This window comes from Anastrepha ludens, chromosome 2 (genome assembly GCF_028408465.1).
Source record: "Anastrepha ludens isolate Willacy chromosome 2, idAnaLude1.1, whole genome shotgun sequence".
Taxonomy (NCBI): Eukaryota; Metazoa; Arthropoda; class Insecta; order Diptera; family Tephritidae; genus Anastrepha; species Anastrepha ludens.
In genome coordinates this window covers 156,321,612-156,347,239 of record NC_071498.1, presented here as the reverse complement: position 1 = coordinate 156,347,239, position 25,628 = coordinate 156,321,612, and the positions used below count along the sequence as shown (strand labels likewise).

Here is a 25,628-nt window from a genome sequence, read left to right as displayed (position 1 = left end):
ATCATTATTAGCATGACACTGGAAGCAGTATTTTGTTGTTGCTGTTGTTTTTTATTTTTATTTTTTTATATTTTTTGTTTTTACAACTTTTTGCACAAATTTGTAAATGCATAAATGAAATGGCAGTTAATGTTTGCGCTGCTGATTAATTCGAAGAGGAAATGCAGTAAATTTGAAAAAAAAAAAACAAATAAAATGTGCAAAGCAAAGATGGAAATTGCAATATCTTCATATGTATATGTATGTATGTATGTATGTGTATCAAATTGGTTTTGAATAGTAAAATGTGCGCCTAATAAAGTAGTATAAATGGGAAGTCATAAAAAATGTGTGCTTATGTAAGCATGAGTTACGATCACTACACTTGATCCAGCTGGACCAAGCAGGCAGTATATGAAGTTAGCGAGTGCTTAGATCGTGGATCGAAACCTAATTCCCAAATTTGTGATTAGGTAAGTAGGTGAAATGATTGAAGCACCACTCTGGCACTCCCTAAGTAGCACTAAAGTGCCGTTTTGATACCATTATGAGACCTCCAAGAAGCAGATATCAACCAGAGCTGTTGATGTAATGGAGAAGATTGATGGGATTTAGATTGGCGCACTGCCCCAGGCTGTCGAAGAAAGGAGCACACAGTGACGTGAATCGTCTAGGAGAAAGTGCTCAACAGTCTCCTTCTCTTAAAAGTGCACCCAGCTTCTGCAATGGGGGTTAAATGGTAAACCTAGTTTTTCTGCGTGTGTGCCAATCGTTCAATGACCGGTAAACACTGTTCTGAGTTGGAAAATTGAATGCCGTGGAGCTCCCAGAACTTTCTAAGCCCTAATTCTATTGTAATGGGGCCAAAAGGGTTTTTGAAATAGCACACGAAGAAATGAAGCTCCATCTTTTCTGCGCTTTCCTGAGGAATAAGTTATGCAATTCAACTTTAACAACAGTCAGGAAGATGCCGATGCCCGAGTAGAAGACTTCAGACTCCAATTCAGTAGACCCTTTTCATGACAAGCTCATCAGCAATTTGATTTCCTGGAACAAAGATCAGAGAAATGTTACCTGCACACCCAAGAGATTTGATCTCCTCCTTACAGGAATTGACTAATTTAGATCTGCACCGTGTCATCATCAGAGCCTTGATCGCGACTTGACTATCGGAGGAAATGGAAAAATTCATGCGTGAAAAGCGGTTTTCATCAAATGATGAGGTCATAACAGATGAGGAAGCGTATTTTGCACCCCTCATGTTTGCAGATTCTCACTTCAGGGATGGAATTTATAAATTGGAATCTCGTTGGAACAATTCTAGTCAGGAAATTTCTTTTTTTCAACGACCTCCTATTGACCGACTAGATGCTTTTCTCTCCATTGAAAAATTTGATTATTTGATAGAAAAGTAAGCGAAGCTGTTCTGGTAAAGGAATTTTTAAATTTTGAACTCATGCACTTGGCCTAAACCTCTCTTGTTTTCTTGAATGCAGGCGCCACTCTTTTAAATGCATTTTATTACTATGCATGGCTGGGCTCAAATTGAAGTGTCGTCGTTAGCTTTTAGCTAAACTAAATTGAAGAGTTTGCCTTGTTAGCATAGTTAGTTGGTGAATTGTTTTGCTTGTCTGTTACAAATCACAAAATTCAAAAGTAGTTCCGTGTTTTTATTTATGATGGTAAATAAGTCGTGAAAGTGAAAATATGAAGTGATGAAGTGAAATAAGTATTCATAGAAGTAAATGCACAACTCCAATTGCTTCCTGGTTTCGAAGCAAAAGTGGCAGAAATCATGATTTTATTATAAAAAAACCCAAAAGCCAATACATATACACAACTACACCTGTGTTCAAAATAACAGCAACGCGTTGAATTACCAACTATACTTTTTTCATATATATTTTTAAAATCAGTATAATTTAAGTTCTATCAAAAAGATATCGGAAATTCTTCATTTAAAAAGCGCGCGTTACTCATTTGTCTAAATTTTTTTTACTGGAATGTTGGTACAACTGTCCTCTATAGTGTCGCAGAGTTTGCGCATGATCTGTCAATTAGCTTGTTTTTGGCATTTAATTTTATCAGTCAACTGAAAATCGCAGAGCACACCGATTTTCACTATAGATAAAAATATCGAACAAAGAATTTCTCTTGAATTTTATGTTTTGAATGAGATTTCGTGTGCCGAATCGTTGAAAATGTTGCAGAAAGCCTATGGCGAGTGCGCTTTATCAAAAACACGGGACACGGGTCTATGAGTGGTATAAGGCTTTTGCAGAGTGCCGAAAAGTCGTGAAAGATTCGCCCCGATCTGGTCGCCCATCAACGTCTTCAACGGATGAAAACGTCGACAAAGTCAAGGAAATGGTGCTGGAAAACCATAATTTAAGTTTGAGGGAGGTGGCTCGTGACCTTAGTGTGTCTCATGAAACAATTCGCAACATTTTACACCATAAATTGGGACGCGTGGCTGCTCGACTCGTTCCAATAGAGTTGAATTTCTTTCAAAAAATTCATCGGAAGATGGTGGCTGAAGACATGTTTGAGCAAGTGAATTCGGACCCAACGTTTATCGGGCGCATCATAACAGCTGATGAGACGTGGGTATATGAGTTTGACATGCAAACCAGTCAACATGCGACCCGGCGGCTGAATGGCGCTATCCACATGAGCCGAAACCCAAAAAACCACGTCAAAGTCGGTCAAAAGTGAAAGTGAAGCTACTGTTTTTCTTTGATTATCATGAAGCTATGCACTCGGAATTTGTTCCAAATGGTTCTGCGGTAAAGAAAGAATATTATTTGGAAATTATGCGACGTTTGAGAAAGAATGCGCGTAGGAAACGGCCCAATTCGAGGAAAGAAAACTCATGGATTGTACACCATGATAACGCACCGTCTCACAAGGCTCATATTGTGAATACTTTTTTGACCAAAAACTAGACAAAATTTCATCGAACAACCACCGTATTCACCGGATTTAGCCCCCTGTGACTTTTTGCTTTTCTAAAAACTTAAATTGCCCCTCCACGGACGCCACTTTAAGTCTATCAAGGCCAATAAGGAGAATTCGATGAAGGAGCTAAAGAAGATTTCTTCAAACGCGTTTAAAAGGCGCTTTGATGTGTGGACTAATCGTTGGCATATCTGTATCGCTTCCAAAAGAGCATATTTTTAAGGTCACAAAATAAATTTTGATGATTAAACAATTATTTTGCGATACTTTTTTGGCAGAATGTATATACAAATGTATAAATTTTACTAAACTAAGTATAAAAAATAGAAAAAATTACTTCTTTCAATTCAACTTGTCCTAAAAAGTAGAATTTAAAATTTATAAAAATTAATTGGTATCACCGCTGTACACTTTTCTTCACAACCGATTTCTGTTTGATAACGAAAAAATTCACATGGAATGTAAAACAGCTGCTTTCGACAAGCAAAACATTCAAAATAATTTCAACTATTTGCATTTGTATTGGGGGTAAATCAGTGCCCACTCATAGTCTCATTTCATTTTTATGCAAATGAAATGCCAAATATGTAGATAAGAACAATTGATTGACAGGGAACAGCAGTTAACAAAAGGCAATTAGCTCCTGAAGCCAAATATATTGCGTGGACATAAAAAGTTGAGCAACACTCCAGTTCGGTTTTGTAATAACAAAAACTATAACAAAAACACGCTAAGCCGGCAGTTGCTTATCGAAATATGTATGTAACGGGTGGTTCAAAAGGAGCGTCCTATTTCTAAATTGTTACATCAACCAATTTTATTATTTTATTTCACATTTTCGCTGTTTTGCACGTTCGTCTAGTAAATTGGTTCAGGAAACTAATTGATTCTTTAATTTTAGATGCATGAAATATTCTGCAGTTCTATGTAGAAAACAATGAGGAGCATATTTGTGGAATATTTTCAACCCTCTGCCTATTTAAGATATGAGTCTTTTTGTCTCTTTTGTGGAAAAGGTCAAAAAATACTCACAACAGAGGCATATAACGGGTTGAAATGTACCAAAACAATATTTGTGATAAAATTCTACGATAAGTTTCTTAATGCAGCACAGCTGAAACGCGAGAAATAAGTCAAAACAGAAAGTGTGTCAGGGTTCATTTCATTAATGTATTGAAAAAATTGTTTTGGTAAATTTTGATAAAAAATAGACAAATTTCAATAAATTCTTAACTAATAACTCGGCGAGTAACATTCGAAAAGCAGGAATCTAATATTTCAAAATACGAGACTTTCACAAGGCTGATACCATTAAGTTTCTAACACTCCTTCGTTCCAGCAGAAATAATTGTGCGCGACTTGCACACTTTCTACATATTTACCTTTGGCTGTAGCCCTTTACCACCCAAAAAAAATTAGCGTCTTATATGTACATTCTGTCAAAAAAGTACCGGAAATTGTTTTGGAAAAAGTCGCAGGGGGCTAAATCCGGTGCTTGTTCAATTATGTTTGTCGAGTTTTTGGCCAATAAGTCTTCACAATATAGGCCTTGTGAGATGGTGCGTTATCAGGTGTAAGACCCATGAGTTTTTTTCCACAAATTGGGCCGTTTCCTACGCACATTCTCTATCAAATGTTGCATAACTTCCAAATAATATTCTTTATTTACCGTAGAACCATTTGAAACTAGTTCCGAGTGCACAACACCATCAAAGAAAACGAGTAGCATGGCTTTCACTTTTGATATACTTTAATGTGCTTTTTTGGGTTTCGGCTCATGTGGATAGCGTCATTCAGCCGCCTGTTGACTGGTTTGCCTGTCAAACTAACCATTGGGTCCGAATTCACTTCTCAAGCATGTCTTCGTCTTCAGCCACCATCTTCCGATGGATTTTTTTAAAGAAATTCAACTCTCTTGGAACGAGTCGAGCAACCACGCGTCTCATGCGTTGCGAATTGATTCGTGAGACACACTAAGCTCACGAGCTACCTCCCTCAAACTTAAATGATGGTTTGAAGGTTTTCCAGCACTATTTCCTTGACTTTGTCGACGTTTTCATCCGTTGAAGACGTAGATGAGGGACCAGATCGGAGCAAATCTTTCACGACTTCTCGGCCCTCTGCAATGCATTATACCACTCGCAGGCGCCACAACTTAAGACAAATTCTTCGTTCAATATTTTTATCTATAGTGAAAATCGCAGAGCACACCTGCTGAATATATATATTAATGCCAAAAACAAGCTAATTGACAGATCTCGTTCAAACTCTGCGACACTATAGAGGACAGCTGTACCAACATTCCAGAGAAAAAATTTAAACATATCGCACCCTAAATACAAAAGGGTCATAACTCAAAATACTAAGATTTTCAAGAGAGACGAAAAACGTTTTATGTAAAAATTATTGTAATATTTAAAGAAAATATTGTTCCATCATGAAAATATACAACATTGAAGAAGTTTCTACTATATTTTTTTCAATTTTATATTATGTTTGCGAAAATAAAACAAAATTTTGATTTATGACTCTTTAACTGAAATTTTTTCGATTAACTAGTGATATTATCTTAAGTTGTGCCTTTTTAACTGATAAAATGTTTTAATTTTATAAGTTTTCTAACCTAATTGAACTCACTTTTCACAACTAAAGAGGCACAATGCAAAATAATATACCACGAAATTTATCACTTTTTACAGTTATAGAGGCAGAACTCAAAATAAAACTCTTTATGTGTAATAAAAGTAATCAGCTGTTCTTGAGCCCATTAACGCAACTAAAAATAATTCTCTTTAGTTGATCGTGCAAAAGCAACACACTTGACATAAAAATAGACATAACTGTTTTTTTCCAGTAAAAGAAGATAGTTATGTGAACGAAATATTTGCAGCAGCTAGAAATGTGTACTCTGAATTAATTTATGCAAAAAACTCAGTTTTGGAAAATTTTGAGTTGTGACCCTTTAGTATTTAGGGTGGGTGCGATATGTGCGACGCGCGCTTTTTAAATGAACAAGTCTCGATATTTTTTTTGACAGAATGTATTAAGAGTGTCAATAAATGTTAATATATATGAAATCAAAATGAAGTATTTTACAACACTAGTCTCTGGTGCTTAATAGCCACACCTCGTATACACATCTGCTTACCACTAGTATGCGAGTTTTTATAACCAAACAATTTTAAATTTAATGTTTCATCTTTCATTGTACTTACAATGTCATTCGTTTATTGTAAATTTTCAATTAACCACGCGATGAACCACATACAAATATAGGTGCACACACATACATACGTACATGTGTTGCTATACAAATAGTAACTACTTTTGAGCTGAAGATGAAAAATTTACCTGAAAGAAAAAAGAAAACAACAAAAATTAATGGTATACAACGAAGTTTAAGATATTAAAGATACTAAGTAGGCAGTATTGAAAACTAATCGACGAGCAGCAAAATAAAAAATAAGAAATATGTGCGCTTCATTGGAAGGTTAAGGCCAAGTTACAATTGAGCCAGCATAGCCGTTTTGCTGCCAAATCGATTGCCACAAAATAAGCGCGAATATTATTATATTGAATTGAGAACACGAAATGGCAAAAAACGCAAAAAAAGCAGGGAAAATTGCAACATCATTAACAAAACAAACAATGGAGACAAAGTAAAAAATTAAAAACAGCAACAGAAAAAGTTAACATATAAAAATAAGCAATAATTAAAGTAAAAAAATTTAAACTGTCGTTCACCTTGTTGGCAATCAGTGGTGGTAATTTTTTCTTCGTGAATAAATAAAATCCAAGCGAAAATTCTACTCACAACCAACCACACAGATGTCGCCGCTTACTTGTTGCTCGATTTCTTTTCGTTGTACGCGAGAATACAACGCAGCTCGCAGACTTGGGGGGCCTTTTCGGTAGCATCAAGAAGAAAAATTGCGTTGTACACGCCAACAACGATTGCAAACAAGGTCAACAACCAACGGGCCACAACAACAGCCAACGCTAATAATTTAGCAATGCTGGTAAGGCAAATAGTCAATTCATTTGGCCCGCTTACCCGCTCAGTCACTCAGTCATTCACTCACTCGCTCACTATTCACTCAATTTCTGCCACAGCCGGCCGCTGGTAATTTGAGTGATTTCGTCGTATGCAAGAATTTATTTATTGTTATTTATAAATTACTGCTTGTGTATGTAGTTAAGTAGCGAGATTACATCACGAATTATATTGCAATGTGCAATTTTCTTGTTCTGTTTTGGGAGCCGACAGTGGCCTGAAAGACGCTGCAGTTGCGCGAAGGGTAATGGGGGTAATGGCGGCATTAACATGAAGCACACCCAAAAAGCGACGTTTAAGGTGGTTGCAGACAGACAGTGAGCGCCAACAGACAGCTAAAACAAATACAGAAATAAGAAAAATAATGACAAGAATAAAAATAAAAATGCAACTTGCAAGACAAGGCTGTGCAACAGTAGCCAGCCAGCCAAGCCAGCCCAGTCAAGTTGCAGCCAAATTGTCAGAGCCTGAGAAAGATCAGTGACAATTTTCGCTTAACAAAAAACAAAGCAAAAACAAAAATGAGAAAAAATGTATGTGACTATTCATATTCTGGTAAGTAATCGAAGTAAAAAATTAAAAAAAATATATAAAATTTATAGAAGTAAGTAAGAGGGGTTTCAGATAATTAAAAATAAATCTTAAGTGGATTTAAAAGTTCTCATCGCTTTTTCTCTTTATTTCAATGATTAAATTCAGATTATTATAATTACGGCGTCCGTCGTAGCCGAAGGAGTTGGTGGGTGACTACCATTCGGTAGTGAACGAGTTCAAAACCCCAGGCATGAAACAGCAAAATGATACGACATTTTTTTTTAATAGCGGTCGCCCATCGCAGGCAATGGCAAACCTCCGAGTGTATGTCTGCCATAAAAAAGCTTCTCATAAAAAAACATCTGCCGTTGGGAGGCAGCATAAAACATTAGGTCTCTTAATTTGAGGAAAATCATCGAGACGAACACCACAAATAGGAGGAGAAGCTCGGCCAAATGCCCAATAAAGGGTGTAAGCGTCAATTAGATATAAAATAATGTGTATATTTTTCCCTCAAACTAGTATCATATATACAGTTAACGTTAAAAGAAAATATACACCAAGTGTTGACTGTTAGTTATTTACTTTTTAATTTAAATTATTATTTTACAAAAAACAATTCATACTACTACAAAAACTACCACGCAAAGTTTTGAACTTTTTACTCAGAATTTTTAGAAAAAATTCCGGTATGCAGTTTCATAGATCACTGAATTTTGGTGCAAATAAAATGCAAGTTTCAAGTCGTTCAAATATTGCGTTGATTTTTAACAATTTTTTTTGCTGACGGTGGTGCTGATCCATATAAAAAAAAGTGAGGTAGGCGTTAAATGGAGCAAATGCACAAAACAGCGACCAAAAAAAAATAACCAATTTATTCAAATTGCCCCAAAATTCAATAATCTATAAAACTGCATACCCGAAATTTTTCAAAAATTCTCGGTAAACAATTTTAAATTTGGATGATAATTTGCCGAATTTTTTTTTAACTTTATACGAAATCCGAAACTTTGTTTATATTTTGAATAAAACTTGCCTTGGATTTGCTCTCAACCCTGAGCCTGCTGCCGCATTCCTTCGAAGTAGAAGTCCAAGTCAGCGTCCTAGGTTAGGTTAGGTTGATATGGTTGCCCAGGGAATGGGCACACTTGGACGAAGAAGGATTCGTCCTTTGTGATGCCATTATGGAGGGGTGAGGCGGGAGAGAAAGACCGATGGGATACAGGGAGAGGGCGGGGAGAGGTGGTGCTGGGATGGTTAGGAGCGTGCGGATCACGAACGATGACTATGTTTGCGTCAACCGCTTTATGCTGCTGATGAAATTCATCAGATTTTTAATGTCAGCGCCAGCTATATCAGCAGGCGTGACAAAGAAGTAGGAGCCAAGATGCCTAGATCTTAGCCCCGCCAGAGCAGGGCAGCTAAGGAGGAGGTGCTGAGATGATTCCACCTCATCCTCCATACATCCAGCGCAAAAAGGACTCGAAGGTGATTCCAAGTCTCACAGCATGCATTCCTCGCGCATTGTGTCCTGTGAGAAAACCCACGAGATTAGAGAGCTGATATTTTGTCAGCCTCAGAAGCTCGCCCGAGCGCCTGCGGTCCACACGTGGCCAGAAGGATTTCGTGACCTTACACGTTTGTTACTTGCCCAGCGCTCGCAGAGTAGGTGCGATGCCCATCTTTCCAGGAGCAGACCGCATGTTGTCAGGGGGATCCCTATTCTCTCCCTTCGCGGGGAAATCTCCTCACATGTCCCTTGTCTGGCCAGCTCAACCGTCTCTCAGTTTCCAGCAATGTCGCTGTGACCAGGAACCCAGATGAGGCTGATGTTAAAGAATTTGGACGCAGTCAAAAGCGAGGTCAAGCATTCCTTGACCAATTCCGAATGCACCGTCATAGACCCGAGGGCCCTTATTGCCGCTTGGCTGTCGGAGTAAATATTTACTTTCTTGACCGTTAATACGCATTTGAGCAGCCAATCGGCTGCCTCCTTGATTGCGGCTACCTCTGCCTGGAACACACTGCAGTGGTCCGGTAGCCTGAATTTGAGTCTGATGGGGAGCTCCTCGTAGAAAACTCCTCCGCCAACCTTTCCTTCCAACTTCGATCCATCCGTGAACAAGTTCACCAGGCCCTGTCCCCAAGTGTAGCCCTCCCTCCACTCTTCCCTTGACGGAATATGAGTGGAGAAGGTTCCGGTTGGACTAAACGAGGGTATACACTGATCCGTTGACAGAGGGATGAACTCGAAGTTTCTGAGAATGCTTGAGTGCCCATAAATGAGGTTAAGCTTATAGCTCCAGCCCCTCAGTCTGATTGCGGTACGCGAGGCGGCAATTCTGCCTGCGATGTCTACGGGTACCACATTTAACATTGCGTTGAGCGCCAGAGTAGGAGTCGTTCGAAGCGCCCCACTGATTCCAATGAGTGCCGACCTCTGGACTCTCTCCAGCTTCTTCACCAATGTCGTCTTCTCTAGTGAGTTCCACCAGACTAAGCGTCCTAAGAAGGATACTATCACTTACTCACCCTGCGTCCAGGTCGCATGGTTTGGAAAACATATGCTTATAGCTCTTCAGAATAAGTTTCCATTTCACGCCTCTTTTTTCGGAAAATATCCTTAATGAAATTTGCGATGGCATTCCAGTTCACCTATTATCATTTCCTCGATTATTTCTTTTGGCGTACATACACCAATAGCTCATCGCAGAGCTGATCTCTCTGTGGTCCCCCGCTTGCATTTGAAGAACTTGTGCTCTGCATGATCGTATTCAGTTACTCTGTCGATGTAGTTTGGTAGGTTCACCTTTTCCATTCACCACAAATACCTTCGAAAGGACCCGCGTCCGGATAAAAATTGTATGAGGTAATGTTTAACTTCAACGTGCTTCCTTTCTACCCACTTTTTTATCGCATATCGCATATTAGTCTCGCTTGCCCATCTACCATACTGTTCAGAGTTCCGTCTTGTTTGCCAAAGTGTGGGCGCTTGAATTCTAATGTCGGAAAAGCATGGCCCTGAAAATTCTGAGATTTTTGCCTCCCATCTCCGTTTGCGCTCTTGTGCTGGAAGATCTATAGAGATGGTTCTGCTAATAACTAAAACCGCTGCTTCTGATACTGTTCTATATGAAGAAGCCATTCTGAGAGCGCATGTGCGTTGCACCGGCTTTGCACCCTTAGTGAATCTGTCCATATTTCGCATCCGTATAGAAGAATCGAGTTCGTCGTATCTAATAAAAGTTTTCGCTTGCTTTGAGTTGGACCTCCAAGGTTTGCCATGAATCAATACTTCAGTTACTGATTGTATGCATACTGATGTTACCATATCTCATATAGGAGTTATTAATAAACAAGAGTATAAAAAATTACTTCAACTCGAATACCTTAATAGACTCATTTTTTAAATAATAATTTCAAACTGCTTGTATATTAATTTAAAATTTGTTTAAAATCTTAAGCTATTCCTTAAAAAAAAATTGCATTTTATTATGTTTCTTTTTCTATTTTTTTACAGACTGTAGTGAAACGACACGCACAAAACGCGCCAAGCGACCGCGTGCGCCTGAACCAGTCAACTTTGAACCGGAACCACAGCAAGATTTGGAGAATGAGGAGAGTGGCAGCCAAGAAAAGGATATACCCGAAATACCAACAAATTTTCTGAGCCCATCTGTGCGAGAATATCTCGAATTGGGCAAATCAATACCGGGTGAGTTTAATAAAAAAAAAAAAAATTTATTTTATTTTTGAACATCACTGCTAAGCGAATACAGAAGGTTACGCATATCGCAGTGCCGCTACTTGACTGTCACTGAATTTCTCGGAATGAGCTGTTGAGCTGGCTTAAGTGGGGAGTTTTGGTTACATTTTTTCGTTTACAAGCAACTTTTCTTTTCTTCTTCTTTTAAAACTTCGTAGTGTACATTAACCTAACCTAATTTTTAATTTTTGTTCACAAACGCCGCCTATTTTGACACTCGCCTTTTAATTTTCTCACAAACAAGGCTATTGGCTGGATTTTAAACAGTTTTTTTTTTAAGAAGAAATTAATTTTTTTCTTTGTCCATTCCTCTCGGGAGCATAGGGCCTCAACAAAACATTTGTCTTGCATTGGTTACGTTAATCTCTTTGATTTCTGACAGGGTAGGTGATCAGCCTGCCGCTACCAGCCCTAAACTTAGGAACAACGCCTTCTTACTGCTTGAAGCGCCATTTTCTGCCAGAATGTTCACAGAGATGGTTGAAGACTTCGCTAAAGTTGAAGATTTATTATTCAGATTTATTGGAAAAATGTATAGTCACACACACCAAGTGAAGCCAAGTCCTTCTCCACCTGATCTTTCCAACGCCGTGGAGGCCTTCCTTTTCCTCTGCTACCAGATTTTTTGATTACTAAGTTTAAATCTATTCTCGGATTCGTAATGAGAAATTCAAATTCCGCACTCAAGCGTTTATATTTTTCGTTTATAAGGTCGAATCTTGAGTATTTGATCTATTTGAGATGGAATTTAAATAAATAAATACAAAAGATTTACAATAAGCGAACCGTCCAATTGCTTTATATTTGACTACTCATGCACTCTAAGTCTCTCTAAAAAATATTATAAACCATCTTTATTTCGTCTATAGCACTTATCAAAGAGATGTAAATATGAAAAAGTATTGGAAACCTTAATAAAATATAATTTTATATTTTTTATTATAATTTTGGCATTCAAATAAGTTTGCTTTATCGCGAATACGCCTTCTTAAAGTTTTTTGTGCCTGTGCCGGATGCTCCAACTCAGCAGTTTCTTCGTCTACTACTATTCGGAAGCCAACATTATGCCTTGTTTAATAATTTTACTAACTTTTCTCCACTATGTGGACAACTTCATTTGAAATAACTCAAACTTACAAACAATTTACAGCACTTGGAACTGCCAAAAAATACAGATATCAGCTATTTCGAAACTCGAATTTCCTACTCCAAAAATTTTGGTGAAAAAACTTCTCCCCGGGATTTTAGTATTGAAAGACTTTTTGCTCAAGAAAAAATCCACGAGAATACAACAGCATATAAATTTTCAATTAAGACTAACGGTAATGACAATACCGTTATTCACGACTCTTCACACATGCATCGAAAGACATAAAGCTGTAGAAAAAGCGGCAAATAACAATGCATGTGGAATTAGTGTTGAGTTCTGCAAAAAAAAAAAAAAAAAATTAACAGAACAAAAACCTACACAAAACAATAATGAAAACAGGCACTTGCCCGTCATTCACAATTCAAATAAACATTTTAATTTATTTATTGATTCGAGGTCGGCAGAAATGCGCTGTGTTGCATAACAGCAAAAGCCTGGCAAATACTGAAAAACACTGAAAAATTGATACTGATGGAGAAATTTCATTTTTTTTCTCCAGTCAAAAATGAAAATTTAGGAGAAAATCCGATTTTTCGCTGGCTTTCTGCTGTAGGTTTTCTTCTTCCACCTCACCCCCGGGTGACCAAAAATGCAATTATTTCGTGTTAAGAACAGACACACAATGGCGACTGATAGGCAAAAACATGCATATGTAAGTATGCACATTTACACATGCATACATACATACATAGATACGTACGAAAAAAGCATAAATGCGCAAATAAAAAAAAATAAGTGGAAAACAAAACAATGCAAAAATTGTCATGCGAGCATGGGCTTTTTCCTGCCACTGCCAGCGGTTTGCTTTGCAGCCTTTAATTGCATGCAGCAGCACTAACTCACACATACATAAGCATATTTACAAGTGTACGCGTATTGTATACACAATCGACAATCGAATGCAACAGGCGCACTCGTGTTGAATGCGAGTTTTTGAAATCTATCCTCTTTCAATTCACTTGACACACTGTTGTTGTTGTTTTTCTTTACTTTGAAGCGCATCTCAGCGGTATTGTGGGGGAATAGGGGGGACTGTGAAGAAAACAGTGGGATCACGGTGTTTAAAGTCAGACCAGTGAAGTAGAAAATACAAACAACAACAAGCAGCTTACCTGCATAAGTGACCGAAGCTAACCACACCTTGTTTTTGTTTCGAATTTTGACCGCATTTGAATCGACACATCCCTCGACCTGTCGAAGAGTCAATGCAAATGAAAATTTAATCATTTATTTGCACATGAAACTTTGAATGCAGCTTCCATTTTGCAGGCGAAAATGCATTTTGTGCGTTGCATATGTGCATAGAAAAGACACAGGGTGGCAAACATTATTTATTTTTTATATATTTATTTTTTGTCCAACACTTGCATTTTCCTTAGTAAAACTAAAACCTCCAACACCGGCTGAAAAGTGGAGTGCGATTCGTGCAACAGTCCTATTCTTGAGAAAAGACTGTGACCATAAGATCCTCAAGAAGCGCTTGAAAGCCTCAAATTTGTTTGAAATCACAGATTTACAGACGTAAAAAATGTACGGTAAATTATCTGAATTCGAAACAAATATGACCCTGAGAATGCTTTTGAGTTTGCTGAAGCTGATGGGGGATCCTAATTCGGAAATATTTCATTCAAGCACGACACTTAAATTGTTCAGAAAACATAAACAATTTTTTCCTTGAATGTAACTTCTTAAAGATTTGACGTCTTTAATGTCTTAAGATTTGGCTTAAGTTTTCTGACTAGTTTATTTTCAATTTTTTTTTTTACAAATGAGAGATTCTACATATCGTCCCCTTAGTATAACAATAGCCTATGTGCAGCCCAGGAGCGGTGCTAACTGCAGCCTGAGCTCTATGAAGATATCAACTTATATGGTACGGAAAGATACAAAGGCTCTAAAGGTTTTAAAAGTATGAATATGGTACGAGTAGGAGGAAGATAGAACTTCTCTGGGTTAGAAAGGTAAAGTGGAAATTGAATGAAATTCAAAGTCTTAGTATTAACTAAGATAAGATAGAGATATAGGCAGAGAGAGAGAGAGAGAGAGAGAGAGAGAGAGAGAGAGAGAGAGGGAGAGAGAGAGAGAGAGAGAGAGAGAGAGAGAGAGAGAGAGAAATAGAGAAAGATCAAGAAAGAAAGAAAGAGAAATAAATCGGGAAAGAAAAATAAATCGGGAAAGAAAAAGAAATCGAGAAAGAGACAGAGACAGAGAAAGCGAGAGACAAAGAGGCAGGTAAAGGTAAAGTGAGAGAGAAAGAGAGAATAAGAGAAAATGAGATAGAGAGGAAGAGGGAAAATGAGAGTAAGAGTGAGAAATAGAGAGATATAATGAGAATGAGAGAGAGTTTGAGCTAGGGAAAGAATGGGAGTGAGCTAGAGAATGAGAGAGATAGAGAGTTAGAAAGAGAAAGCGAAATAGCAAGTGAGAGAGATAAACATATAATATATGATATGTGTTCTTGAGCTCTGCCAGAATCATAAAGTCAAGAGAGAGATTATACATATTCCTCATTTGCGGCCAGAACGACTTAACTCAAATAAAGATTATTCATAGAAAAGTATGCAGAAATGTCCACGCTGGTTTCTATTAACAGTATTTGAATAGATAAAAATGTGTATTAAGGCATAGTAAAATCAAAACATGGACATCTTCTTTCTCGACACCTTTGATTTTCAGAGTTACGACGTTCTTCCAACAAACGAGCGGTATTTGCCATGAACGCCAGAGAAACTCTAAATTGCTAACATGCCAAAGTTCACATATTCACATATAGCTTAATCTGTGGTATTTGGAAATTGCCACCCTGTATAACTAATAAAAAGTAACAAAAGAAAAACTTGCATACAACCATAACAGCGCGCAAAACTTACTTTATTGATGGCTTTCACGAGTGCAGCATTCAGCTCGCAAATTCATTTACTGCGGCTATTAGCGACTTGCTTTACTCTAATTTGCTTAGCCGGCACGCGATGTGATTTTATGACTAAATGCATTTTGCCATATGCATAAGTCATGTTTACTGCCGCATTTCACAGACGCAAAACAAAAAGGATCAGCAAAAATAAACGATCGGGCTCAACCGGGATTTGAACCCGGGACCTCTCGCACCCAAAGCGAGAATCATACCCCTAGACCATTGAGCCGCTTATTTTGAATTAAATTGCATTTTCTTTTATTTCGGCTGTTTTCGAATGAAGCTAAGCTATTGTAATATTTAACCAATTTGTATAAATTTTGCTTTGCGAAAAGAGTTTAGCTTACACAGCTTGATTAACTTTATTTTTATTACCACGCAGCACAACACAAATACTGGGGCAAATTTAAGAAATAAAACTTGAAATAAATAATGAACGTAGAAATGATGTGGTTTTATAGTATAGTTAAGGTAATAAATTGGTAGGACGCCACCTCAAGCGTGAATTTCTAACCCTAGACTTGCAATGCAATTTTATTTCATGCTATAAATTTCTGCTCATACATATTTGTAGCATGCTACAAAAATTGTTAATATGAATTGCCAAGTAAGAAAAAATTTTGTTAGTATATACAAAAAAAACGGGCTGGGCTCAACCGGGATTTGAACCCGGGACCTCTCGCACCCAAAGCGAGAATCATACCCCTAGACCATTGAGCCGCTTACTTTAGCCCAATTTCATGTTTTCTTTCGTCTTCATGTCTTGCTCTCATTGGCACGCATCTTCTTCATCAATATTAGTGCTTTGCCCTCTCATCTGCTTTGTTGTGTTAATGCATTAATTAAAACAAAAGTGAAACTTCATGTTTTCAAACTTGTTTTCGTTGCTATCTTTAAAGTTCACCTAACCAAACATTGAGATACATATGTAAATAGTTTGCTGGTATGCGGCAGGTTGTACTTGAAATTTTAATAATAGTGGCCAGCCGTACAACAAATAATTCAAAAATCAACAAATTTACATTTTTCTGTTTTCGTCAGAAAATATCATTTAACATGAAGAGAATAACGAAATTGTAAAGTAAGTGCCGTTACGTTACATATTTCAAAGGCCGTTATTCTATCACAATATTTATTCCTATTATAAACGGTATAAAGGGTCTTTCAAAAGTGACGCTTAGATATCAGTAGTGAGTATTTTCCAGACGGTACTTTTCAAGTAGAAAGATGTTCAATTTTATACGAGAGAACAGCGCGTAAAAATGTTTGAAATTTGTTATGAAAAAGTTCGGTCGATCTTTAAGAAAAACATATCGCGAGATTCGTGATTTTTTTGGTGAAAATAGGCCCATAATTCAAAGGTTGGCGAAACAATTAGAAGAAACCTCTTTTTGTCGAGGATAGAAAAAGGACTGTCACAGACCAAAAACTGAACGTTCTATTAAAATGTTACTGCTGTAACGCAAAATGTTGCTGAATAACCTTCAGCATCGACATCTCGACTCGACGTTCTCAACAACTATTCATTCATGAAGCGACTGTTTGGCGGATTTTACCTATAGACCTGCTCATGGTGGACGTTTAAATTATGCCATTTTTCACATATAATTGTTAAGAGCTCTGGTGGTGAACGAGGACAAAACGAAGTACCTCCGGTCTTCAAACAAACAGTCGGCGCACTCGCGTATCGGCACCCACGTCACTGTTGACAGTTATAATTTCGAGGTTGTAAAAGACTTCCTCTATTTAGGAGCCAGCATGAACACCGATAACAATGTCAGCCTTGAAATCCAACGTAGAATCTCTCTTGCCAACAAGTGCTACTTTGGACTAAGTAGTAAAGTCCTCTGTCGACGAACAAAACTAACACTCTACAAGGCTCTCATCATGCCCGTTCTAACGTATGGCGCAGACGCTTGGACGATGACCACATCCGATGAAGCGACGCTTGGAGTGTTTGAGAGAAAGATTATGCGTAAGATTTTTGGACCTTTGCACGTTGGCAGCGGCGAATATCGCAGGCGATGGAACGATGAGCTGTATGAGCTTTACGACGACATAGACATAGAATAGCGAATAAAGGTCCAGCGGCTACGCTGGCTGGGTCATGTCGTCCGAATGGATACAAACCCTCCGGCTCTGAAAGTATTTGATGCGGTACCAGCTGGAGGTAGCAGAGGAAGAGGAAGGCCTCCTCTGCGTTGGAAAGATCAGGTGGAGAAGGACTTGGTTTCACTTGGTGTGTCCAACTGGCGATGAAGAAGAGAAGATGATCTTCTCGCTGACGACACCGAGTGTGAGAAGATCGTAACCGTAACTATGCCTAATGGCGTTTTGGATATTGTAGTAGTTTAAACTCCTACTTTTCCAGAATCGACACCGACATACCCAATAGTAATCGGAACGACCCAGATTTATAAGGTATCCGGCCAAGGACTGTCACTTCAGTATATGTATGGGGAATGTTTATACTGCTACAACAAAAACAAAGGAGGAAGACCTCCTCAGCGTTGGAAAGATCAGGGAGACTTGTGTCCAACTGGTGCCGGTTAGCACAAGAAAGAAACGACTGGCCCGCTTTGTTACACTTGGCCAAAATCGCGTAAGTGGTTATCGCGCCAGTCATGAAGAAGAAGAATAAGTCGTAAATATATTAAGCTAATTCCCGAATTCAGTGGACACCTAGGGATTGGGAATTCTTAAAATGAACGCAACTGTACCTACATACAATCAGACTTATTGTACAGCAAATATTCCCATAACTTGCAATAGAATACAGAAACAAAATTTCCCACTTTACTATTTTTTTGCAGTGATTTTATGGGAATGATTTGTTCACATGGAACTCACGAAAAGTTAAAGCATATTTTTTAATTTTTGCAAACTCTCTTTTCTTTCAGGACGTCCTGGCGTCGACTACCCCATACTATCCGCCATTCCCTACACGAATTTCTACTGTGATGAACAGGCGTATCCGGGCTTTTTCGCCGACATGGAAACAAGATGTCAAGGCATGTTTGCAATAAATTTTCACAATAAACGCAAAGCACTGAGAAACTTTGTTACAATTGCACGCAGCTTTAAATACAATTAATTTCGCTACAATACTTTGCACACATTTTTGCACGATTTTTAATTTTTTTAATTTATAAATTTTTAAATTATTTTTTCTTTACAGGCTGGCATTACTGCGACATCGATGGTCGACAAGCCTCCTTCCTCTGCCCAAATGGCACACAATTTTCCCAGGCAGTCTTCGTATGCGATTGGTGGTTCAATGTGCGTTGCGATCTCTCGCCGCGTCTATACGCCATCAATGCACGCCTCTATCAGCGCCCCAAGGTGAATCCAACACGTCCGCATCGTATCATTACAAAAGAGCTGGTCGATGATATTTTCAATTGAAGGGGGCGCATGTGAGGCGAGAATGTGTGGACTGGCAAGCAGACGAGCCGTAGAGGGCAGAGAAGTAATGAAATAGGATTTCAAGGGGTAGGAGCGTCAAAGCGAGAGAGGAGCAGAATTCGTATAAACTATTTGTGGGCTATGAGGGTTATTTAAATGATTCAACTTGATTTCGTGTATATTTTGAAATTAAAAAAGAAAATATGCAATAAAACACGCAAAATAGTATTAAGAAAAAAATCTAAAAAAGCAGAAAAAAAATGAGTTTGGTGCAATTTTATGGAGTGCAAGTTACAAAATATTGAATTATGGCCCGTAGTTATGAAGCAGTTAAAAGCAGGTTTTAATAAGTAAAAATTCTTTTTAAATGGAACGCCATTTTAACCCTTTAATGGCTCTTAAAAACCACTGAAAAAGATTAGACAAAATGTGGAATGTAATACCTATGTGCTGAACGCAAATCTCTGGTTAAAGGCACAAAATTAATATTGCGAAATTTTTAATTTTCAATTTGTTACTTCTTGCCAAAAATCGTATACCTTTTTTGAAGGTTTGAGGCTAAATTCTTGTGAGTCTAAATTCAGATTAAAAAAATCAAAATAGCGTGAAAAAATTTCAAAATTACTACACCAGTTTCATGAATCTGTAAACATTTTGAAAACATATTTAATGCATTTGATTCGCAATTTTAAATTTGGCAAACTTTGTACAAAGTTTCAAGGCTCCGAACTATTTATGGTTCTAGTTGTTAATCTCACTATAATTTTATAGAAGCATAAAAAGGAAAAATTAAATACAAAAATTCGTTAACTCTTCGTCGCGCTTCTATTATTTCGAACATAGGTGTATGTATGTCGTAGAGCCGCCAAAGGGTTAACTATTTATTAAGCTTAGGTAAAAGTGCTTTAAAAATTTAAAAACAGGCATTAGGTCGTTTGGCTGTCAAAAGTTGTAAAAAATTTTAAACATGGGACATCATCTTAGATACTTCAAATAAAAGTGAAAAAAATACATCGCAATCAAAACAATATTGCGAGATTTTGAAAATTTAGATAACCGTAAAAAATAAAAATTTACAAGCGGCGCTACAGACCTTTTGAAGCGGATACCTGCACTTCAATTACACTTCCAACTGCCGTGCTTGCTGCTGGATTTCTTTGCTGCCAATTTCACTCTTGTCCACTATTTGCTTAACCGTTTAAGACCCAGGGGGAATTGAAAAAGACACTGTCGAAGAATTCCAATCAGTACAATTGCGCTTCTCTAAATGAGTGCGAACATACGCAAGCAGCAACGCAACAGCGTTTGGTTTTTTTATATCGGCAATAAACATTTTCATTTTGATCGCACCGTCAGTTGTCCGTAATATTCAAAATGTTCTGGGTTGTTTTGACACAAAATCTAAAAGCACGATCGCACTGCTTGGGACTCAAACTGTTAATTAAGGTTAACATCGACATTCTGACTTGCTTCTACAGGCTTCTTCTTTCCTTTCTGGCTCATTTTTAGCATCATTTGTTCTATTATTGTTGCATAAATATTTCCCACAAATGTTTGGGTAATGCTATTGGAGTGACAGTCCTTATATATACAAGTATAATTATATATTTTTCAATGGTTTCAAGGTGGAACATAGGACCGCAACAAACCGATTATAATTTGATTCATTTGAAGCCAGAAATTTGACTTGTCTCCACGAATAGCCAGCTTTCTGCGCTTCTGCGTCCACCTGTCGCCTAGGTGTTGGCTGGTCTACCGCGTCTGCGACTCCCCTGAAGGTTCCAATCCAATGCAGCTCTTGTGATGCAGTCTATGGGTTTGCGACGTCGTACTTCGAGGAGGATGGGTATTTGTTTACAAATAGCCCTTAGGTCGGTGTTACTTATGGTTTTAGGCCAGAATATCCACATGATTTTTAGTACACAGCGATTAAAAAAGCTTTGCAACGTTTTGTGTTTCACGTTTTACGTTGCCATCGTAAATCCGTAATTTCGTACGTCAGATATCCAGTATACCATCAAATGCAGAACGTCCTTTTGATATGCCATTGCGAATATCAGCTACTGATCCGCTAATTTTTGTGTTAATGCTGCCAAGATAGCAGAATTCATTTACTACTTCTAATGTGGTACCGGCGATCTGAATAACTTTTATTTCGTTTAATTGGTAGCCCTGTTTGAGCTGCAAAAGCGCTGACTGTATACAACTTTGCGGATATATGCTAGTGTTTGTGCGCGCATTATGTCCATTCAGACCCCAGGCTATGCCTCTATTCTACGTAGACTTGCGGGAGTTATGCGGGAAAATTGGAATTGAAATTTTGAATTGGTCGAGCCAAGAGATTTGATGGATCCTAAAACACTCAGGCTAAAAATTCCATTGTACTTAGAGCTCTGGTTAAGTGGGAAAGGAGAAAAGTATCAGAGGAAGAGATAGGAAGGAATAGAGACAGAAGTAGTTAGTCCTGTGAGAATTTCGCAGATTCTTTGGTAAATCTGGAAATATCCTCCAGTTTTAAAGAACGAATATTACTCATTCTCATGACATCGGAACCCAAAACTCGTAGTCTTGCTCAAGCAAAGGCAGTACACTCACAGAGAAAGTGCTCAGTGCTATTCGCCTCCTCCAAGCAAAACAGGCACATTGGGTCCTCTCGATTATCCATTCGGCTACCTTTAGGATGGCAAAAACTTCTGTTTGGAAAACAGTTGCCATTCCCCCCATAGCATAGTGATACTTATTACAATCGTTTAAGTACCATCCGGCTCCAGACCCTACCTCATTCTTGGACCCAACGGTAAAGAAAATATCCGTCAAACCTCCCTGAATGCATTCTGGATTACTGCATTGCTCATACAATCGAAATCTGACATCAAATTTCCTTCCAAATTAAACTATGGCTATCAGGTCGTCTCTAGGTGCCAAAAACAATAGATATTGCTCAGATAGCAACTAAAAGATTTCTCTGTGTCTCGAAGTTCCGTCTTCGTGCCAGAAACCATATTTATGGAGTCTGCACATTGCTTTTATGCTTCCTGTTGTATCTTTAGATCCCGTAATTCATAACATACGGTTCTTTGCGGCCTGTATAGTTCCCGGAGTGTGGACTTAACCATGGCATAATTTGGTCCAAGACTGAATAACAGCGGCGAAAGCACACAACCCTGTCAGACCCCGGTTGGTACCACAATACTGGCAGTCAAGGAATTTTTATGATTAACACGGCAGCAAGCGCTCGTGTACAAATCCTTTACAAGGCTGATTTGGTTTCTTTTTTTTGATAATTCTTAACCGGATATAAATGTGGATCGTTGCGGTAACGCAGAATCGACTGTCGTGGATCGATCACTTGTTGAGAATTTATGCATTGCAGCGACAAGCACGCATTTTTTACAATTTCACAATAACTTCTACAATTTAACTTACAGGCTTCTTTTATTGACTATAAGTAGAAGTTATAAACATTTATGTAGTAAATTACATAATATTTAATTTTTTTTTTGCTCCTATTTCTTCGCTGCACCAACTCCAAATATGTAAATAAAAATCAGCTGCCACAGGGTGAACTTATTAAAATGCCTATATTATTTTTTAGTGCTTAAATACTTTTTTCATTTCACTTGGCTGACTTTGTGCAGTCTCATTTTAGCTAAATGTCGGTTTGGGGTTATCGCCTGTCTATCATTGACTAAAATATTATATAAAACCTGTTTTCAACTTAAAGTTGAGTTTTTATTAAAAGGTGTTTTAACTTGTAACTATAACTGCGGGCCTATGTGGTTTTATGTACATATGTATGCACTTTAGAAGCGTTAAATGTTGTACTTAACTCTTTGAAAAAACTGCCACTAATGTTTAAATTGTATGTAAAATACTGTAAATTATAATTTGATTATTTTTATTTAAGACGAGTATTACATATTTATAGCAAATAATGTAGTGCTTTTAAAAAGCAACATAAAAAACGGCAATATTTAAAAGCCGTATATAGAATTTGTGCTTTTAAAGGTACTCAAATACTTAAGTTACTATGTAGAATACCTACGCATGTAGACTAACATTAAAAAGAAAAATGATTAGTTGGTATTATTTTTTAGTGCATTTGTATATAGTTAAATAGCAAAGTGTAATCAATATGTCTTCCATCGCGGTCAAATAAATGCATTAATATACATACATACACACACATACGTACACATAGACAATGCATTTAATATGTGCATGTGTGGGCACTCCTCTCTTCTTCTCAATAGATTTGCTTGTTTGCAATTTTATTGCATTTAATTTGTATTTTTAAGCTAAACTACCTTTTATATCCTTACGAATTAATAGTTTAGTGTGAATGAGCTTTTATTTGAATTCGAGTAATAAATAAAGCTTATTAGCGAAAGCGCAAAATGCTTGTTTTTTTTTGTTTTTGTAATGGTAATGGGAATGTTATTGAGGTTATGTTTTAATGATGGATTTAAATTGGCATCGATAATGAAAGAACAGCGCATAGCCAGAATAGAAAAAGTATAAAAAAAAATAAAAAAAACCTTGTAACACCAGCCCGATTCAATGGTGGATCAACGGGCAACAAAATTAATCAAACTAAATATTCTTAAAACAAAAAACTTTTGAAAATTTTTAAAATTTAGCGAAAACTGTGTATAAGAACAACAATGTTATATAGCGAAAAATACATCCCTAATTGAAAATATACAGTTCAAATTTCAAATCAGTCAGTTAATATTTTTTTCAGTTGTGAATCCGGCTGACTTGAAAAACGCAGTTTCGATAAAAACACATACGGCTGCGGCAAAAGACAAAATAGAATTATTTAGTATTTTACGCATCTTAATTATTTGAGTGTGCCATTTCTAGATTAGATTAGATTAGATTAGGTTTGTTCGGGATTGGACAAGTCCAAGCACTCAGTCAGGAGACTATTTTACTACACCCGGATAGATTTCAGTGGAAAGAATAGAGATAGGAAAGATAAAAAGTGGATGGTAAGACGGAAAAATTAGTTTGAGGTCACTCTTCCACCAATCTCTTGGATTCATTGATGAATCTTAAGAGATCCGGAGGTATGAACTTTATCCATACAGGCGTCCCTCGTATAACACGGTACTTGTAAAACACGGTTTCGATATTATACGGTTGTATTTTTTAATGTTTGTATTTCATCATCAAATTGAACTTAATTTATTTTTCTTAATAAAAACTTCAAGGTAATTTCCTTTTTCATTTATGTAGTATTTGGAACGAAACTTCAGCTATCATAATATTTAACACCTTAAGATTTGGTTTCGATATAACACGGTACACATTGCCTTTATTTATATTATTTCAAGGTTTCGTATAACACGGTTTCGATATAGCACGGTACGAATTAATCGTGTTATACGAGGGACGCCTGTACTCAGTATATCGCAAACCCAATACCCAAAGTCTGATTCTGGAAAACGCCAGACAGCTACAGAGATAATGCTCTGCAGTGTCGTCATCCTCAAGACAGGATAGGCATATCGGGCTGTCGACGACCCCCACGACAGCCATATGCTGACCACAAGCGTTGTGACCTGTGATTACACCTACCAGTAGGTACTCTCAAGTCCTTTCTGCTGAGTTTTGGAAGAAAGGTCGCTATTTTCCTGTTTAGTTCTTTCACAAAGCACTTGGCAATCTGCCCGAGTTCAACCCAGACCCACGGCCTCTATGGCCTCTATGGCCGACCTCATGAAGTCGCCAATGCATAGTTGAATCGATGCGAAATTGACACCTAGAAAGGATTCAGGGCCTAGTGGCATACTTGCAGAGCCTTCATTAGCCAATTTACCAGCTAACTCGTTCCTTGTAATACCATGACCATCCACAATGTCCATGCACCCAAATAAGACTAGCTTTGTTATGCTTTGCAACAATGTTCAGTTTTGTCTTACATTCACCGACTAACTTCGAAGAGCAGCGTGGGTTAGCAAGGGCTTTCCCGTGCAGCTTGACTGTCACTACAAATTCCAATACTGCTGCCCCGCCACTTTTTCTCAATTAGCCAGTATGCCACAATCAAGATGGCATAGACTTCCGACCTGTGGCATAGCAGTACTTAGTGCCTTCGTCTAAGTGCCATCCAGATCCGCTACTATCACTGGTTTTGGATCCGTCGGTGTAGAAAGTGTGTCAGGTATTGACTTTTTTGTTGGAAAGCGATTTTTCTATGCGCTTTTTTATTTAACAGGTGACTATGAAAGCTCTTCCGTTTTTCCTTGAATTTTTTTTAAGTTTAGGTATATTATTTTAATTTTTACGGTTTTTTTTTTTAATTTTTTTTTCGTATATTTTTTAAATTTTTTTTAACCTTTCGTTAAATTTCAAGCTTCCATATTATTCTAAATAAAAATATCAGATCGGGCTCAACCGGGATTTGAACCCGGGACCTCTCGCACCCAAAGCGAGAATCATACCCCTAGACCATTGAGCCGCTTGATTTAAATTAATTTGAAATTAATTTTGTATTTGCAGCCAAGCAGAGAGTTTCTTTCCAGAGCGAGTTTTGTATATGAATTTTAGTTTCTTTCAAACTCGTTTTTTTGTGTATGGCTTTGTTCAAATTCAGTTTATTTGATAATACATCGGTACGTAAGCGAGCGAAGTGTTTACATATCAAAAAATAAAATGTTAAAAAAAATAAATATTAAAAAGTAAATAGGAAAAGATCTTAATGTAATAACAAATGACTAATTAAAAATAAAATAAACGATTGGCGCGTACACTTCTGTTAGGTGCTTATCCGAGCTCCTCCTCCTATTTGTTGTGTGCGTCTTGATGTTGTTCCATTAATAAATGATTATACAACACAATTAAGGCGACTCCTAGCAGAGAC

General features: G+C 37.5%; 1 protein-coding gene and 3 non-coding genes across 9 annotated transcripts in view; 1 reads left to right on the top strand and 3 right to left on the bottom strand.

Annotated features, from left to right (window-relative positions):
* LOC128855659 (uncharacterized) overlaps window positions 1-23,148 on the top strand; it is a 59,555-nt gene extending 36,407 nt beyond the window's left edge. For all 6 annotated transcript variants that reach the window (XM_054090744.1, XM_054090742.1, XM_054090743.1 and 3 more), the window contains 3 exons: window positions 11,046-11,240; window positions 18,256-18,366; window positions 18,534-23,148. In XM_054090744.1, coding sequence (XP_053946719.1) covers window positions 11,046-11,240; window positions 18,256-18,366; window positions 18,534-18,760 — 533 coding nt within the window. In that variant the 3' untranslated portion in view covers window positions 18,761-23,148. The remainder of the gene's footprint in view (window positions 1-11,045; window positions 11,241-18,255; window positions 18,367-18,533) is intronic.
* Window positions 15,513-15,584, bottom strand: Trnap-ugg (transfer RNA proline (anticodon UGG)). Its single transcript has one exon. It is a non-coding gene; the product is annotated as a tRNA-Pro (tRNA).
* Trnap-ugg (transfer RNA proline (anticodon UGG)) lies at window positions 16,004-16,075 on the bottom strand. The gene has a single exon. It is a non-coding gene; the product is annotated as a tRNA-Pro (tRNA).
* A 2,006-nt stretch (window positions 23,149-25,154) lies between the features above and the next one.
* Trnap-ugg (transfer RNA proline (anticodon UGG)) lies at window positions 25,155-25,226 on the bottom strand. Its single transcript has one exon. It is a non-coding gene; the product is annotated as a tRNA-Pro (tRNA).
* Between the last annotated feature and the right edge of the window lie 402 nt (window positions 25,227-25,628).